General features: G+C 37.8%; 2 protein-coding genes across 2 annotated transcripts in view; one reads left to right on the forward strand and one right to left on the reverse strand.

Moving 5' to 3' along the window:
* Positions 1 to 3,730: 3,730 nt before the first annotated feature.
* LOC131079158 (pentatricopeptide repeat-containing protein At1g11290, chloroplastic-like) lies at positions 3,731 to 6,872 on the reverse strand. Its single transcript, XM_058017064.2, has 2 exons — positions 4,470 to 6,872; positions 3,731 to 4,330 (listed from the first exon to the last, which is right to left on the reverse strand). Exons 1-2 carry the CDS (start codon positions 6,246 to 6,248, stop codon positions 4,298 to 4,300), a joined length of 1,812 nt encoding a protein of 603 aa, XP_057873047.2. The 5' UTR covers positions 6,249 to 6,872; the 3' UTR covers positions 3,731 to 4,297.
* LOC131079157 (pentatricopeptide repeat-containing protein At4g30700-like) overlaps positions 6,272 to 20,258 on the forward strand; it is a 61,477-nt gene continuing 47,490 nt past the window's right edge. The window contains exon 1 of the mRNA XM_059212303.1: positions 6,272 to 6,499. Within this exon, the coding sequence (XP_059068286.1) occupies positions 6,272 to 6,499 (228 nt within the window). The remainder of the gene's footprint in view (positions 6,500 to 20,258) is intronic.

Genomic DNA, 20,258 nt, shown 5'->3' on the forward strand with positions numbered 1-20,258 from the left:
AACTTAACTATTTAATATTGAAATATAATTGCATGATAATGACCATTATGAACTCAAATATAAAAACGTGTAATTTGGGTGAAGATGATGAAAATGTAACTCGCTCATCAATAAATGCAATTAATGTATAAGTAATTCGCATGAAGCAAGGATAGTGTAAGTTACATGCAAGGTTAAGCAATGTTTTATTTCTACCATGAGAATAATCTCTTACAGAGTCACTGGTTCAAAAATAGCAATTAGTTTAGACATTTGACAATTTTGGTTCAAATCATGAATTAATTATTTTTGATGAATCTAAAATGCCAACTAAGTGACCCAATGAATCTTAAATAGATTGAAAGATTCTAATTATAAAATTTGATATAATTTAATTTACAATTATAAATTTACTAAAGATAAATTAATTGTAAATTTACTAAAGATAATTTAATTATGAATTTACCTAAGTTTAATTTTATTAAACAAAGATTTAAATTAAAAAGAAATTTACAAAATCCAATTGCCAAGAAATAAATTTATGTAGTGGCTTTTTAAAGCCAAGTGGGAGTGGGGGCCACGGGTCCCATCGCCATTGCCGACCTGCGGGTGTAGGCCCGTAGTGATGAGGGGACTGTCGTGGTCCCCTCCACTCCCCTGCAGCCACTGTTGTAACAATGACCACAGGGTAGTGGAGGGTACCACTCCCGGCGGTAGTAATAACTCTGCCCCCTGCGTTGGCCCATTAATCCATGCAACAACAAAAAAAAGATGAAAGTTATTCTTCGGACTTCTTCGAACTATTTTACATATTTTTTTGTATAAATTTTAATAATATATATGGTTTTTATTCCAGTTTATTTAATATATATGTGTGTGTGTGTGTGTGTGTGTGTGTGTGTGTGTGTGTGTGTGTGTGTGTGTGTGTGTGTGTGTGTACAAAAAGAATGTTATTATAAAAATGAGAATAAGAATTTAATCACAGAGATGAAATAAAATAGAGAAATTTGTTTCAGCAATATATAGATAACTAAATTATCACAGAGATAGATAAATCTTTAAATTTTGATTTCACAGTGATCATATCCAACAAATTTGCCCTTATGTTGAGTTAATCAAAACTCTTTGAGAAATTTTGAGGAAATTAATATTCAGAGAGAGAGAGATTTCTGGAATAAATAAATAATAGAACAATAATGAGAAGAATTCATGTTTGATATACTATTTCTCATAGCGAGATTTCTCAATACAAGTGATTTTATGCATAGAGAGAGAAATTATCTACAGAGATAAAAGAATTTGAGTTTTTTTTCAAAAAAAAGAGATAGAGATGTTGAAAAACATGATTTATTTATTTTTATTTCCAGATTTGAGATTTTCTCTAGATTTTTAAAAAAAAGCAAAAAAGTAGAATCTGATTTCTTTCTTTTAAATAGATTAAATAAATAGATTAACAAATAAAAGAGAAATATGCATTTGTATTTTAAAAAGAAAAGAAACTTTTATCGATGCATTTCTTAAATGAAAAAAAATAGATTTTCTTTCTAATTAATCTATCTAACAAATAAAAAAATGATTTCCTTCAGAAAGCTATATTCAACTAAAGAATCTAAAAGGAGATATTTCCCTTGAAAATATAGAAAAATTTACATAAGGAATTAACAAATGCAAAAAGGGAACTTGAAGAAGCCTTTTGATGTCGAATCCTCTCTAAATCTTCGAGCCTAGCCTTCCTTGATCCTTCCTTGCAAGCTTGGAAAAATTTCTTCAAAACAACTTTAACTATTTTCCAAATGAAAATATGACTACTAAAAACAAACTGTTTGAGAAAACTTTCTTCAAAGAATAACCTACTCCCTCTTTTGAAAACTTGCATACAATATATAAAAAAATCCCTTAATTCCACTATCTAGAGAAATTAATTAAGAATGAGATTCTTTTTCCAATATTGGACCCATGCAAAATTGATTTATGTCCTAGTTGGGGAGTTACATGCAAGGTATTAAAGAATGAAGATTCCTCTAGAAGCTTCTAATTTCTCCTACAACATGTGCCATAATTGGGAATGGGAAAAAGAATAAATAAATAATGCCTATTTAAATTATATTCTCCAAGTGAATATGTGGGTCCATTATTTATTCTTTTTATAATATTCATTCAACCATATTCTATAGTTCAACCACACAAAAAGATATAATAGAAATTGAATCAAATAAAAAGTGATAAAGGAGGGTTGTGACAAATTTGGAAGAAAGAGCATTTTGTGCGAAATCAATCAGAAGAGAAGAGACAATTTCTAGGACAAAATGCAACGGAGGGTAGGCGGGGAGATAGTGGATCTCGATGATGTTGCCTTGGGCCATTTTGGGGGTTTGCCTACATCAGATCAACCAATGGTGAATCTAGGAGAAGATATCTAAGAAGAAATAATGGAGAATGTGAAGTTTTATGCAAAATCTAGGTTTGATTGGAAGATTTAAAGGCTTTTGGTCAAGCCTCTATGAGCTACATAAATGGGTAACAGAGTTCTAGAGTCCCATTCTGGAGGGAGATGTTCAGATCTACCCTGATGCTCAAAGGTTTTTTGTGGTAGTCTTTGATAATGAATAGGACAAGAATAAAATTTTATGCGAATATCAATGGAGCTGAGAGGATAAGCAATATTATTATTGAAACCATGGTACCGGGCTTTCAATCTTACAACCGAGTCCTTTGATAAGATTCCAATCTGGATAAGACTTCCAAATCTTCCATTACAATATTAGTTTGAATTTTGCTTTGAAGCTAGAGGTAAGTCTTTGGGCAGATTTTTGGGTTTTAATAAGGATTCATTAGGATTTCTTCATAGCACCTACGCCCATATTTTAGTTTAGATGGCTATGAAGAAAGCTGCTCTTGAGAAAATAACTCTGCAAACTACAAATGGAAGTTGGCTGCAACTGGCAGATTATGAAGGAATCCCCTTTAGATTCAAAAGATGCTTTCTTGCAGGGCATGTTGCAACCAAATGTGTAAAGTGAAGAACAAACGAAGAACGAACAAACAAGGAACTTGATGGAGGGAGGCATCCCTCCAACATTGTTTGGTGGAGGAGAATGAAGGCCAAGATGGACCCCAAAGGATTCCAATGAAATGGGTGATTCAAAGGATAAAGAGAGCAAAGATCCCTCAAATTCAAAGGGAGCTAAAAAGGATAAACAAAGCATGGATCCTACAAATTCAAAGGCTTCAAAATAGATAGTAACATTGAATGAAGGTGCAAATCAAGAAGAGTCAAATAAGGAATACTCAACCGTTGAGGCCTCAGGTGGAACAACTACTTTGAATCAAAGCAAGGTTATTACTAGTGGCAGTAGCAGTGGGGAGAAGGATGGTACGCCTTTTAGCTCTCAAAGTGCAGGTAGGAGGGTGAGCCTTTTCTTTGGCGATATCATTGTGGGGTGGCAAGGTGAAGCAGAGGAGGAAGGCTAGAAAGTAGTGAAGGGGAGAAGAGACAAAAGTTTAAAAAGGGAGGGATCTTCCGCTATGCTTCTCCTATCTGGCACTAAAGGAGAAGTAAAAATGAAAATGTAATTTAATGACTTGTTAATGGGTATTTGCACATAGGTGTATTGTGATCTTGAGGACGTGGCTCCCTATCTGTAGCCCCATTGGCTTGAAACCCGATATATTAATAACAATACAAAAACTATTTCACCGATCAAAAATATTATGCCAACAGCATGGTAGCATGGTTTAGATTGCCAAATACTTAAAAAAAGGCTTTTTTAAAAACTGAATATAAAATCTTGTTTCTTCATTATTACTGCAGCTCTCATAGTGCACGTTATTATAGCGTGCGCCTATTTTTCAAATTGTTTCATTTAGCATCACCAATAACGTCCACAAGAACATTGTTCCTGTTTAAAATGGCATAAATGGTTCACGTCTCTCACAGCAATTTCTCTTGCAACAATCTTGGAGATAGTTTAGTTGCAGTGTGGCAATCAGTACAGACTCAGAAGGTTCTTAACAACCCTACTAGTTAATCCAAGGGGCATGTTTAACAAACCAAATGCAATTGCCAACTTTCCACTATGATGTCTGAGAAATAATTATTTTTCCTATCCTTCCACATCATTAAGTAAATGTCTTGAATCTGGAAAACACCCTGCCGCCTTTGCCTTTATCTCTCAAGCCAATTTCTCCAACTTTGCATAGATATGTTGTGTCTGTCAATGTGATCCATCTCCGACAGAAAAAGCATGTACCAATTTATGGCCTTCAATCCAACTACATCCAGGTATCTTTTTGATCCCTCTGTCTTTCATCAATCTCCTTACCATTTGTACCTCACACCACCTGCCCACATCTGCATATATGTTTGAGAGAAGAACATAAGTCGCAGCATTGTCAGAATCCAAATCGAAAAGCAGCATTGCTGTAAATACTCCCAAGCCTATATTCATATGTGATCTACAGGCACCAAGAAAACACATCCACACACCCACCACAGGTTTAATTGGCATCTTAATGATAAAGTTTAAGGTGTCCTCAAGATAGCCAGCACGGGCAAGAAGGTCAACCATGCATGCATAATGATCAACTGTAGGACTAATGCAATAAGGGTTACTCATGTGGTTGAAGTACTTGCAGCCCTCATCCACTAAACCAGCATAGCTGCATGCACATAGAACACAAGCAAAAGTTACAATGTTAGGATATATTCCATAGTCCTTCATCGATTCGAAGATTTTGAGAGCATCCTTGCAATATCCATTTTGTGCATATCCTGCAATCATGGCATTCCATGATACCACATTTCTTTGAGGCATTTTGTCAAAAAGTTGACGTGCCTTGTATATACTTCCACATTTTGCATACATGTCTACCAGAGCATTTCCAACTATAATTTCTGACAGAACCCCCCCTTCCATTATGCTTTGATGAATGTTAATACCCTGTTCCAAAGCTCCTATTTTGGCACAGGCGGGGAGGATGCTGGCAAAGGTTGTGGAATCTGGCTTTACACCTGCCAATTGCATTTGCTTGAATGTCTCTAGGGCCTTTTCAAAAAGTCCATTTTGTCCATATGCTGCAATCATGGCATTCCATGAGATCACATTTCTTTGAGGCATTTTTACAAATAGTTTATATGCCTTATCTATGCTTCCACATTTTGCATACATATCAACTAGGGCAGTTGCAACTACAACATCTGAAAAATTCCCTCTATCTTTTATGGTTTGATGGATGTCCATACCCTGTTCCAAAGCTCCCATTTTGGCACAGGCAGGAAGGATGCTGGCAAAGGTTGTGGAATTTGGCTTTACACCTGCCAGTTGCATTTGCTTGAAAGTTTTTAAGGCCTTTTCAGCAAGTCCATTTTGTGCATATCCAGCAATCATTGCAGTCCACGAGAATACATTTCTTTGACGCATTCTGTCAAACAATTCTCGTGCCTTGTCTACGCTTCCACATTTTGCATACATGTCTACCAGTGCAGTTGCAACTACAACATCTGACAAAAGTTCTCCGTCTTTTATACTTTGGTGGATGTCCATACCCTGTTCCAAAGCTCCCATTTTGGCACAGAGAGGGAGGATGCTGGCAAATGTTGCGGAATTTGGCTTTACACCTGCCAATTTCATCTGCCTGAAGGTTTCCAGAGCCTTTTCAACAATTCCATTCTGCGCATATCCTGCAATCATGGCATTCCATGAGACCACATTTCTCTGAGGCATTTTGTCAAACAGTTCACGCGCCTTGTTTATCCTTCCACATTTTGCATACATGTCTACCAGAGCAGTTGCAACTACGACATCTGACAAAATTCCTCTATCCGTCATTCTTTTATGGATGTCCATGCCCTGTTCCAAACCTCCAATTTCGGCACAGGCTGGAAGTACGCTGGCAAATGTGAACTGATCGGGTTGGAGCTCTGTTTGTTGCATATTGTGAAATAGTGTGACTGCCTCGTGAGGATACCCATGTCTTCTGTATGCTGCAATAATCGTATTCCATGAGATGCTGTCTCGTTCTTTCATGTGGTCAAAAACTTTACGGGCATCAACCAAACTTCCGAACTTAACATACATGTAAATAAGCTTATTATGGAAAGGTATGCGTGTAGTAAATGCAAATCGCCTATGAGCAATGAAAGAGTGCACTTTTTTCCGTCGTGAAAGCGTGTTCTTGAGAATACAGGTCTGCAATGATTGAGGATGTGTAGAGTAGTCTTCAGGGAAGTTGTGTGTAGTGACCAGAATGTGCAGCCTCTGCTTCAACATAATGCTGTGAGATTAAGTAGTGGATGGCTTTGGCATTTTATAATTGTAATTGGAGTGCGAAAGTGGAAAACGTGAAGGATTATTCAGTTGACGTCTGCCACAAGGACATTGCCAGTGATAAGCCTGGGAGCATTTTAACTTACAGGTATTTAAAGCCTTTCGAGAGCAAGTTTCAAGTGGGAACGAAAACCCTCGAAGATAACTGTCGAGGAGGGCCAGGTTTCAGAACCAAACAAACATACAGGAGGACGGTAAGATTTTTAGCATTCTCAAAACTTCACGGCCTTTTTAAAAATTGTTGGTGTAATTCATACATGATACTCACAGCTTCACTCATTATCCTCATCTAAAAAATGTTTCCGACAACACCAGAAGGAATCAAAGCATTTTTTATTACTCAACCCAGAATAAGATTCCCCATGGCTGGACAAAGAAGCTACTTCTCTGTGTACACGGGCTGAGCTAAACATGAAGAATCTCTCCATGCCAGAGAAAAAGTTCAGACCTTCGCTAACTTAAAAAGTACTCCTGTGTGACAATTGTGGATTGATAAAAAGAAACGATAAGATTTTGTATAAATCATCAGAATAATAGAGGGTTAGAGAATAAAAACAGTTGGTTGCAGAGGAGATATGGTAAATAGAAAGTGGGGTATCACCTTCAAAATATGATGTAAAATATTGGAAATTAGTTAAAAAGGTGGAAAAATGGGACAAAGGAAAGTAAAATGAGAAAGGGAGGAACAAACATATAAGAATCTAAACAAAAATTTAGGAGAAAAAAAAAAAGAATGGAAGATTTGAAAAAAGAAAAAAGAAAAAAAAGAATGGAAGATTAACAAAAAAATGTTGTAGTTTTGCATATTGAGAATTTTTTTGAAGTGTCATTTTGTTTGGAGATTAGCTTGCACCATTACATCATTTACATCTCCATTGAGTTGTCTAATAACACTCTATTGAAAGGTTAGACCAAAACATGTGCATCAAGACATGTAGTATTAATCCCTTTATGTGTCATTGTATGATTGGTTGTTTCTTTGATGTAACTTTTGACAATGATTTTTTTTGTCTTTATTTTAGATACAAACACAATGGCTACTGATGCTTAACTTTACAAGTAACAAGTATTTGTCTTAAGGGGCGCATTGTTGTGCACCATAATAACAACTATTGGAACATGCTTATACGTTGGGTTCTCTTCCTTAGTTTTGGGTCTATTTTGAGAAAAAGTCTTGTTACTTGTACATGATGACTATTGGTGAACTTTTGTGCAAAGTGGAGCCCTTTTACCTAGCTTTATTTGTAAATGAAATTGTATGCTTAGTACTTTATCTTGGTCATTTTCTCATGCTTTCACACACATTTAACATATTTACCTTTATCGTGTTGATTATCCATGCACAAATCCCTATACGTTTTTGTCTAGTTCACGAGTTTTACTACATTTATTGTCTCAGGTTGGATTGGGATGTATGAGTTTTCCTTAGAAAGTGAAACTTTGATCTACCTAAATAAATGTCCACTAGACTTGCCCCTTTTATACCTTGGTCGCAAGTTTATTTTAATGGATTATTATCATGCTCTTGTATAAATAGGCATCTATTTGCATTGATTAGGACATTTTTGAATATTCAAAACTCAATCAAAGAATAACACTAAATATGCATGATTGCACATTTGAAAGCAATAATTCTAATGCATGTAAAAAGATAATAAAACATTATTGAATATTATATGCTTTGTTAATATTCAAATCAACACAAACCTTGATAAAATGGAAAAAGTGGGTTGCAAAAGAAAATATCTTAGACAATATAAAATTTTGATCTACTATTGAGAGTCCATAAAAAGATACAAACTATAGATGATGTACAAATATATACACCTCTTGGATACCCGACTCGAGGAAGCAACATGTCTATGAGTTTATAAGTTAACTTTTAATCACTCCCAATTAGGAGGTAAGTTAATCTAGTGTAAGTAAGACAAGATGGCCCTTGATTAGATAGAGATAACATCTAACTTATATCAATCAAGAATTAATGAGAAAGTGTTGGAGCTTTATAACCTCGAATTAAGGGTGAAATGTGTGATTAAATTAGCTACCCAAAGTTATTTAATGATTTCAATGCCATGATTAAGATAAAGCATTATCCAAGGGGAAGTATGAATATTATGCAAACATGCCCCCATAAGTAAAAAAATGAAAGGTAGAGATACTTTTGGTAAATGTGTAGACATATTAGCTACACTTGTACAAAATGATCCCCTCCCCAAAAGAAGAGAAGGACAAAATATTCACCTTGGCCCCTCCACAAAATGGAGAGAAGGAAAAATAAATCTCCCCCCCCCCAAAAAAAAAAAAAAAAGAGAGAAAGAGAGAGAAGAGAGAAGGGTTAGATGTGCTACTTGCTAATGGAATATTAGGCTACACCTTAGCAAAGTTCATATATGATTAAATGTTCTTGTTTCTAAAGGTTTGGTGAAGATGTATATGATTTTCTTATAAGTATAGCAATGTTACAAGTTAATGAATTTGTCATAAATGAGATCCATTATGCAATGTATGTGGATCTCAATGTATTTGGTTTGTTGAACATAGACCAGGTTCTTTGATGCCTTGATGGTACTCTAGTTGTCATACAAAATAATTGATGGATTTGAAAAGGAATGCAAAAATTGGTAAGGACATTGTAAAACCAAAAATCATCAATACTAGCATTGATTACCCCTCATACTTAGCCTTACTAGAAGAAAGAGGAATAAAATGTTTATTTTTTTCTTTGGAAATTACCATGTCTCTTTTTCTTACTAACATATGTTATGGACCAAAATTCCTATTTCTTATCTCTTGCATCTCCCCTAGTCTAATTTTGTGTGTGTTCTTCCTCTTCTTTCCCACTATGTTTGTATAGAGGTCCCAAAGTCTTTGAGTTTGAAGGAACATGTCTAATCTTGCAATTGTTTATCATTCATTAGAGTTTTTGAGTTCCTTATGCAAGAATGCTTTCCTTTTTAAGTCTATCCTTCCCTTGGTCCTTGTCAAAATTTCAAACTTTCCCATATAGGCATACCTTTCCTCCCCACTCCAATATTTCTTTATTCATGTCAAACTGTCAAAATTGTCCTAATTGTCACGTCTCTTTCTTAAACTTTGATCTTCAACCAATGGTAAGAATCATGAGGTGTCTTTGGATTATGAACTTTAACCACTCCTACCATTTCTCGTTCATCTCACTTATTGCCTAACATGTTAGCACACCATGATGCTTCCACTCTTAGTTCTCATTGTGGTACATTATTACCAACAATGTTACTTCCTTAGAGGATATGGCTCCACATGTATTTCATATTGTGAGACCTAAGTATACTACCATATCTACTAGCATTAGGTTTTGTGGCTACATATATTCACAATATTAATGTTAGCAGTTCTTGCAAGTCTTTGCTATCTTCTTCCATACCTCCTAAATACATCTTTATGCACATGGATAAGTATTTTGAGATTGAGTATAAAGAAAATAATATTGATAAGTATGGGTGTTGTCTTTCATATACCAATCAAGAGATACTCCCATTAATTTAGGTTTTGACATTATTTCTATGGGTATTAAGGATTCAAAATGATTACTATGAAAGGATTCCAAACCCTAGCCCAACAATTTTTTAACCCTAGCCTTTGAGCACATAGATTTGGGGATAAAAACCCTCAAATTCATAAGAGGTCAAAGGATGAAAACCCTGTTGGATGAAGGAGTGATTCTCACCTAGAGGTTATTTTTGAGTTTTAATTGTGATTGGTAAAGGTGATAGCAAATTTTGACACTTTTATTTTTTAAGAGGGAAGAGGATGTTCAAAAGGTGTTCATGGCAGTGCTTAGTAGTTGATTCAAACTTGATTAGTTGTAGAGGATTGTGAAAATTGGTAAAGAGCCCATAAACTATTGAAGATGTTGAAACATTTGTAATGTACTTTTTGTTTTTGTAAGTGTAATAAATGGCCCACAATGTCTATTTGTGTGTGTGTTATAAATCAATTTTAATTAATGTTTTGTAAACTGCATGTAGATTTATATAATGGGGAAAGGTTCTACTATGTGTTTAACAATATTGGATTGATTTGTAAAGTGAGCATTATATGTTAATGTAAAGATTTATGTTTTGTAATTTGGGTTTAGTAGATTAAGGGAAAATATATATATTCAATAATCTATTTTTTATTTGTGAACTGACTAGTACGATCAGGGTTTGCTATCATTTATATAAATGTGAAGAATTTTTTTAGGTTTGCTAGTTGCAAGTATAATAGATCAAGGTTTGTCATTTTATGGTCAAAGAATAAAGTTTGAAGTGTAAAATTAAAATATCAAAGCTATTGTATAAACATCAATATAACATAGGGCTTTATAAAATTTATTTTTATATATTTTTATTTGTTAACATTATGGGTAAGCATTGATGCAAATTTAGGGTGTGTATGGTGTCAATCTAAATATTATTATATCTAAGAATTATTTATGCTAAATATTTGGTTATGCCATTATAAGTTATATCAAATTAGTTGATTTTAGTAACGGTTCTATAAGAGCTAAGTAATATTTTCACTAATGTATTAGCAAAGACATTATAGCAATATCAAAGTTGGTTTTCTTGACTACTTGTGAATCTTAAGATTCCTAAAGTTGCTAGTGTCTAGTGGAATGATCTATTTAGAAGGGAATAATAATAAGAACAAAGTGATGACTTTCTCACAAGTAGAGAATAATGATTTGATCTACTAATGGACCCCCTAGAGCCAATTTTATCAGTAGAGAAGAAGAACAATTGTTACTAGTTCTTATATGTGTGAGCATGTATACATGTATGACTCTCTCAACAAAGCTTTAAAAATTCCTTTTCTACACCATGGTATTGATGAATCATCAATAGAAGAAACTATAAGACGGTTTTAAAAGTATCAAAATTTATTAGAAGATTTGAAGATAGACTTTTATTTAAAAAACATGTATAATTCTCCTTCTCAAACTGCTTTAAGTAGATAAAAATGTGAGGTACAACTAGATAGGGGAACTGGCACAAAGGAATCAAGAATTTAGAGAAAATTTTGTAGCCATAGAGTATGCAAAAAAGTCTAGTTTTAACTAAAACATCACAAATGAGGGAATTTCAAAGGTGGTTAAGGAGGATATTAGTGAGTGACAAAAAAAGTTTTTGCAAGAAGAAGAACAAATAAAAGTAAAGGCTCAAAAATCTATAAAATGTATTACTATATGAGAGAAGTTAGTGCATAGAAATAAATTTCATTGTAATGTACATCATTTTATGAAATGGGAAAAGAGATCCTAGTCTAATCAATGCATTAACCTAGATCAATCCTTCTCCTTACAACATTGGGGGAAATGTGAACAAGCTTGGCTTATATCCTCAAGAAAGAGCCAAGATGCCTGGTTTTAATTCTCATTTTTTGTTTGTTTGTTGTAGATATGATGGGGATTGTTGAGTGTGTGTAATGAACTGTGTTGATGAAAACTAAATTGAGTAAATTTAATAGAATGCAAATGTTACAGAATAAAAAGATAGGAAAATACTACATATCTAAGAAGGTGATATAGAGAAGAACTTGGTGTTAGAATCTGGATCAGATTGGGCAGGCTTCTAACGTGGGATGCTAGTGTCCAGGTGTTGTGCAGAATGAATCATAAGAAAGAATGAAATCAACAAATGTTTGGACACGTCCTTGAAAACTAGGATAAAATTAGCAAGACAATAATGTTGAGCACTAACATATTTAGGGTTTGTGCAATCCAAAGTTTGATGGCCTCTATCACAATCCACTATGTCCTTTTGTAACTATATCATAGTTTGAACCTCTCATATTTGTGCATGTACACATGGAAGGGGGGAAAAGGTTGTGATGTATATGGGATTTCCTCAGTCAAACCCCATGTTGGTGTTCTCGCCTCCATAACAACAATGATGATGATAATAAAGAGTGCATACTCTCAAGGGATAAAAGGTGTATATGGTGAAAATGGATAACAATAATAACAATATTGAAAGGCTAAATGAATTCAACCACAAAACCCTAGCCTAACAACAACAAAGATCCACCATAACATATGAAGATTACCTAAGACAATGCAAATCAAACAAAATCACAAAGATTATACCATCACATGTCCAATAGGGTTTGGATCTCCATTCTTCCTATCTCCATTGATCTTGCTTGATATATTTGCTCTCAGATTTTATATGCACAAGAGCTCAACAAAGAACGGAATGTGGTTGCAAGTAGGATCATAGTGTAGTCAATTGCTCAAGTAGTTAGGATGCATCATTAGCTGAATCATTAGGGTTTGATAATGAAGGAAGCATCTCCTTATATAGAAGACACTATATGAAATGGAGGGATAAGATTGAGAGGTGTAAAAGGAGGTCGGCTATGATTAGAGGGTAGGTAAAAGAAATAATAAAATAATGAAAGGGGTAGGTAGTGTATGAATTAAGAGATGAATGACATGTGTCATAGGTAGAAAAGGCTAATGAATTAATTAAATAAATAAAGATTTATTTAATTAATAGAAGAAGTGGGATCAAATTAAATAAATAAAATATTTATTTAATTTAGGAAAATGATAATTTAAATAAATAAATGTATTTATTTAAATGAGAAATAAGGCTAGAAGAGGATAAATGAATTAATTAAATAAATAAGGATTTATTTAATTAATAGAAGAATTAAGCTTAGATAATTAAATAAATAAAATATTTATTTAATTAGACATGACAATTTTGGGTGTCTACATTTTGCCCCTCTTTGAGACAATGCGGCTTGTCGTGTTGTTTCAAAGAAGATAAGATGAACTGATATAGAGTTGCCCCAGGATGGGAATGATATGCCCCCTCGAGAGATTGGATGAAAATGTCTGAAAAGACTGCAGACAATCTCTCGATAAGAAATAAAGGCTAGAATGGACTGACCGGATAAAGTGACAGAGTCACGGGACAAAGAAGACTGACTCGGGAAACGAAGGCGAGGGCTAGGGTAGGCTATAAGATAGACCACGGGGGAAAATACATCCTCATTGTCATCTACACATCCACAAGAGCAAATTGTAGAGCGAAAATAGAGCAGCAGCAGTCAGCAGCGATGGATTTTGTTCACAGATTTGACCACGTTCGTCGATTCCATAGGCCAGCGGAGGCAGGAGAGCCGGTGAGTACCACAAAACCTCCTTGTACTTTGATGCATTTATTGTTGTCATTAATGCATGCTAGATATGGTAATAAATGCACTTAGACTAGGGTCCAAAAAATGTCCAAAAACATTCAGGCGCGTCTGCGTTGGTGCCAGGCGCGTCTGTGCTCGCTAGGCGCATCTGTGTTTGTGCTAGGCGCGTCTATGTCTGGACCTGCGTCTGTGTCAATTGCAGTCGCGTCTGTGCTGTGTAGGCACGTTTGTGCCAAGAAGGCACGTCTGTGTTTTAAAAAGTGTGAAGTTGCATCTTCTAGGTCAAATCGGCAGTTCTGTGATGAACATACGCTGTCGATTGGATAAGCTACTGAGAGGATACACTCAAGCAGGTCCTCTAGGAAGACTAGGATAGATCAAGACACTTTGTGATGAACAGTGAGTACCAAGATAGAGTACTTTGTGATGAACAGGGATTACTAGAATATGAGCAGCACTTTGTGATGAACAGTGAGTGCAAATGTGAGTAACACTTTGTGATGAACAGTGAGTGTCACACACGTAGTACTTTGTGATGAACAGGGAGTACCACACACATAGTACTTTGTGATGAACCTGGAGTACCACTAGGATAAATAGCAACACTTTGTGATGAACAGTGAGTGTCACTAGGATAGATAGCCAGATGCATTTAGATAAAAAGTAGCATTTTGTGATGAACAGGGAATGCCATTATGACTGACATGATTTGATTTTCTTGACTGCAGGAGTATTTGCCAATGCTAGAGTCACGGGAGAGATTCCCGTCTACTCAGAGGTTGCAACCTGAGTTGTCATTCGAGGACAGAGCTGCCATCGAGGAGATGGGATTGAGACATGTGTTGTATGTGCCTGGGTTTCGGGCGAACATGGGTTTGCTGACTGCATTAGCTGAGAGATGGCACTCTGAGACGTGCACGTTCCATTTGCCGATGGGTGAGATGACAGTCACCCTAGAGGATGTATACAGGATATTGAGGATACTGATCGATGGGGAGCTGATCCCATACGATCGAGATGGAGACAGGGAGGCCCTGAGACGAGTATTCCAGGACCTCGGACTAGAGATGAGGGCAGGACACGTGGCATGGGATACCATGACAGCCACAGGATTAGCACTGCCAGCAGTGATAGGAGGAGCGATCAGTGGGTTCCTGTGTCCAGATAGGGTGACATGGGGGTTGACTGTGGGCTGGGGAGGAGCACTGGAGACACTGGTGACACAACACACTAGATATGCCTCGGGACCGTGTGTGCTGGCACACTTGTATTATGAGCTACATCAGTTTGTGTATCATGGATCCGTAGGATTGGGCTGCGGAGTGACATTGCTGCAGGTATGGGCCTATGAGCATCTACCGGTTACCCAACCGATACACTTCAGGGGTAGGGGACATGGACGCAATTTTGTTCATTTGTATGATATGATCACATCGTAGCCACGGATTGACAGGCTAGAGCATTGGCGGCGAGTGATAGATGACATTGATGTGGTCATATGGAGACCATACCTAGGCTGCGAGCAGTGGGAGGATGATGTCGTTGAGCTTTCCTACACCTTTCGAAGTAGGTACCTGATTGGGCAGACGCCCTATGTGCTAGAGAGACAGCTTGTGGACAGGATTGGCCGACAGTTTGGCAGGATTCAGAGGATGCCACGGGGCTCAGGCATGTATGCCCGTACGGTCAGAGATCAGGCACAGTTTGGGCCTTTGCTGTCATATGATCAGGCAGTGACACAGCTGGTAGAGATGATGCCCCTACCCTGAGACATGTGGCCAGAGATCGAGGACGTCGGCATGGATGCCGAGTACACAGCATACTGGGTAGAGCATCCCTTCCCACGCTTGACAGATCCGGGAGAGGCATCGGATGGAGATGGGGGTGGTGATGATGATGATGGTGGAGGTGATGGGGGCAGAGGCCGATGGAGGAGGAGGGGAGCAGTTGGAGAGAGGAGGGTTGCACCTCAGAGGGAGGGTGGCGAGGAGAGGCAGGCTTGGGTAGTGAGGGGTCGCGATGGATTGCCGCTACAGGTGCCAGCAGCACAGGGTCCCAGACAGGTACAGGGACAGGGACAGGGACAGAGACAGGTACCAGTACAGGAACCAGTACAGGTACAGGTACAGGCATAGGGGCAGGCACCCGTACAGGGGGAGCCACAGGCAGAGGCAGAGGGGGCTGACCCAGTGGAGGATGAGCTGCTAGAGCTGAGGGAGATCTGCCAGGGCCAGGCAGATGAGATCCAGGAGTTGGAGAGGGAGAGGGATCGGGTCAGGGGGAGGCTCAGAGATACTGAGCGGGAGCGAGATCAGGCTATCCAACGCTATATAGAGGCTGAGACAGCACTGAGGGCCGGGAGACAGGTAGCGGAGGATACAGGGGCAGGATATGCTTATGTCCTGCGGGCAGGGGAGGAGATTGCCTACTGGAGAGATCTCTACTATGGTGCAGTGCCAGCAGATCAGCGGGCGAGGAGCTTCCATAGACCGTCGAGTACAGCGACAGCTATGGGAGGGAGCCGGAGGAGACAGGCATCGAGTGGTGGGGTTATGGGTCCTCCACCACCACCAGATAGAGGAGACAAGAGAGATGATCCTGGGGCGGGTCCTTTAGGGGCTCAGATTCCGTCGAGGCCAGGCGGCTCCGAGGGAGGGAGTTCATCATAGCCATAGAGGGCTTCCCTTTGTATCAGTATTGTACCATTTTTGTATTGTAGACACCTGCGGGTGCTTTTGTAGCCATATGATTTTGACATCATTGTATCATGACACTTTATGATTATATATATGTGATGATTCATTTTTGCAGCAGCTATATGCATGTGTACCTATGTGATGAGATGTTCTTATGTGATGTATGTTTTATGCTATGGATGCAAATATTTATATGATGCAATGCAATATTTTTGTTCTTTTATGTGTTTATATGTGTATGCATGATGCAAGTGTGAATGTATGAAATGTGGATGAATATGACCATGCAAATGTAAATTGTGCTAACAGGTGTTGTGTGCAGGATGTGATGCAATTGTGATATCTATATGTATGTATGAAATGCTTATATGTGGTAATGCAGGTGTAACTACATGAAATGCAAATGTTTTTGGTGTGTCATTATACTCAATCATGTGATAGCAGGCTACGCGGACTCGAGAAGGACGATGGAAGTCAATCAAGAAAGGGGGATGAAAGACAAAAGATATGAAAGTGAAAGAGCTTCTTGTGCATTATCATCATTGAACTTTATTATGGCAAGTAGGTTATGACAATCGAGGCATATGTTCGACCCAGAAAGTCATTGTACCTGTTTGCATGGAGATAAGACAGTCACAAACAAGGAATGCCCCAGTTCATGCTAGACTCATAGTGTCCTCATATCCTTGGACAAGTCATAGGATTACTAAGAGACAATCCACAGACAACAAATACAAATAGGTGACGATACCCCATCCTCGCCTTTCTAGTCAAAGACATCCTGGAGATAGAATCTCTAGTCAAAGACATCCAGGAAAAGCTAAAAGACATGTCACCAAAAAAAAGATGAAATCAAAAGAAAATCAAGACTCGACACCAACATCCACTGTAGTCCTCAAGTTTAGTGTCTCTTGTCACTTGTATAAGTCTTATTTGATTGTGGTCACAATGTTTACTTTCACAGAAAGGATAGATAGCACTGAACCATAATGTTGTCTGAGTCTGTTGAAAGATTTGATTTGTTGAAGCCCATTGTTGTTGCTGTGTCTCATTTGAAACTGACTAAATCCATGAAACTAATACTTTATTGTGGAGAAGATGAAACTTTATTGTGGATCTGTGATGCAAATGTTGTTTTATTGCAGATTGTGCGCGGATAGACTGAAGGAAGCTGGAAGAAACTATACTCCTCAAAACATGTGATGTTCTCAGTTCCACACCCATCACTAGATGTAGGATTTGCCTTAGCCACAGATAGGAGCTGATTTATTATGGATGCAAAGGGAATGAAAAGGGAGGTTTATTATGAATGGCTAACCAATCTTAGGTAGATCAATAACAAGCCATGATGGGAATGGGTAAGTTTATTATGAACAAATAGGTTGTGAGTGTGTGCAAAGTGAAAGGATGAAATGGAATCCTGAAGGAGGGAGGAGCAATGTCTCTACGCATGGCGTTGGTGACCCAGTTTTCACCATGGTACTTGCCCAGGGCGCCACCGAAGTGGTTTTCACCGTTGGACGAAATTATTTCTCTTTACTTTTTTCGATTTTTCAATGTTTTTTATGTCACAAGGCGCCTATTTGCCAGGTTTTCACAAAGTAACGATTTTTTTTTGTTTTATAATTTTTTTGTATTTTTGAAATTTTTTGATTTTTTTTTGTATTTTTGAAATTTTTGATTTTTTTTTTTTTGAAATTTTTGATTTTTTTTGTATTTTTTGAATTAGGATATTCCGAAGAGCTATGTGTAGAACCTGCGAAGGTGCATGTTGTTGATAGGATCCTCCAAAGGTTCACCTTCTGTAGTTGAGAGCGGATATGCCCCAGATCCATATGCTGCTATAATAATGTAGGGACCAAGCCAGTTTGGTTCGAACTTGCCCTTCTTCTCTCTGTCTTGTTGATTTTTAGGATTTTCTTTGAGAACTAAATCCCCTACCTCAAATGTGCAAGGCTTGACCTTGTGATTGTAGCTGTGACTCATTCGTTGTTGATAAGCCTTGAGATGATTAAAAGCAATTTGTCTTCGTTCATCCAGTAGTTCTAGCTCTTGTAAGCGAGAGACCCTATAGTCTTCATGACTGATGATGTTTTGCAAAGAAACCCGTAAAGAAGGTAGCTTGACCTCAATAGGCAAGATAGCTTCAGCACCATAGACAAGTGAATAGGGTGTAGCTCCTGTAGGTGTGCGGACACTTGTGCGGTAGGCCCAAAGTGCAGGATTAAGTTGGATATGCCAATTACGACCAGCATCGTCGACTGTTTTCTTTAGGATTTTAAGGATTGTTTTAATAGACGCCTCAGCTTGGCCATTACCTTGGGGGTAGTATGGTGTGGAGAAATGATGGGAAATATGGAAGTGGTCACAGAGTTCACAAACATCCTGATTTTTGAAGGGACATCCGTTATCAGTGATAATGGAAACAGGAATACCGTATCGGTAGATGATATAGTTGAGGATGAATGTAGCAATCTGTTTTCCAGTAATTTGTGTGAGAGGCACGGCTTTAATCCATTTTGTAAAATACTCTGTGGCAGTGATAATGAATTTGTGACCATTGGAAGGAGGGTGAATCTTGCCTATGAGATCGAGTCCCCACTGACAAAAGGGCCAAGGAGACGCAATTGGTTGAAGTTCTTGTGTTGGCGCATGTATGAGGTCTCCATGAATTTGGCATTGCTTACATTTCTTGACAAACTGATATGAGTCTTTTTCCATATTGGGCCAGTAATATCCAGTCCTGATGAGTTTCTTGGCCAAGGTAGGACCACTAGCATGCGAACCACATATCCCTTCATGCACTTCCCGTAACGCAATCTGAGCTTCGTCACTTTCTAAACATATAAGAAGAGTGCCATCTAGACCTCGCCGGTATAGCATATCAGCTAAAATGACATATCAAGAGGATTGGCGAATGAAAGTGCGACGTTGGTTATTTGATAGATCAGGAGGTAAAGTATTGTCACGTAGGTATGTGAAAATGGAACCATATAACTGGGACTCGGGACCGACAACGCATATTGTCTTAGTAGGCATGATCTCATATGAAGGGACCAAAAGGTTATCCACCAAGAACTCATAACGTGTCTCATTTGGAGGTAAATCAATCAATGAAGCAATTGTAGCCATGGCATCTACGACACGATTCTGTTCTCTTGGTATCTACTCAAAGTCTATCTTTGTGAAGTGTTGTTTCAGGTCATCCACCATTTGTTTATAAGGCATTAATTTTTCATCTTTTGTTTGGTAATCATCAGTTGCTTGACGGATGACAAGTTGGGAGTCCCCAAAAACATGAAGTTCTTGGATCTTCCATTGAATTGCAATTCGTAATCCTGTTGTTAATGCCTCATATTCTGCTATATTGTTAGCGCAAGGAAATGATAAGCGGTATGATTTTGGTATAGAATCCCCTTGAGGAGTTATAAAGAGGATGCTAGCTCCTGCCCCATGCTATGTGTATGAGCCGTCGAAGTACAGTTGCCATGGCTTTGCATGTGACATTGTCAAAATGGATTCATTTGGAAATTCTGAACTTAGAGGAACGTCATCTATCATGGGAGCATCTGCTAATTGATCTATGATGGCTTGTCCTTTTATTGCTTTTTTGTCCACATACTCGATGTCGAATTCACTTAGGATCATTACCCATTTGGCCAGTCGCCCAGTAAGTGTTGCTTTATTGAGAAGGTATTTCAATGGGTCTATCCTTGCACCTAACTTAGTCTTATGAGTGAGCATGTAATGTCGTAATTTCTATGAAGCAAAGACCACGACGAGACATGCATGCTCAATTGGTGTGTAGTTTAGCTCATATCCCACCAACGTGCGACTGATGTAGTATACTGCTTTTTCCTTGCCCTCAGCAATTTGTTGTGCTAAGAGTGCCCCCAGTGTTGTTGGAGTAGCTAATATGTATAGTAACAGAGGCTGATCTGGCATTGGTGGCATCAGAACTGGCTGATTTAGAAGATAATCTTTGAGTGTCTGGAAAGCCTGTTGACAGTTATCATCCCATTTGAATTTGATGTTTTTATGTAGCAGGTGCTGAAAAGGATTACACTTATCTCCTAGTTGTGCT

The sequence above is a fragment of the Cryptomeria japonica genome, chromosome 10 (assembly GCF_030272615.1).
Source record: "Cryptomeria japonica chromosome 10, Sugi_1.0, whole genome shotgun sequence".
NCBI lineage: Eukaryota > Viridiplantae > Streptophyta > Pinopsida > Cupressales > Cupressaceae > Cryptomeria > Cryptomeria japonica.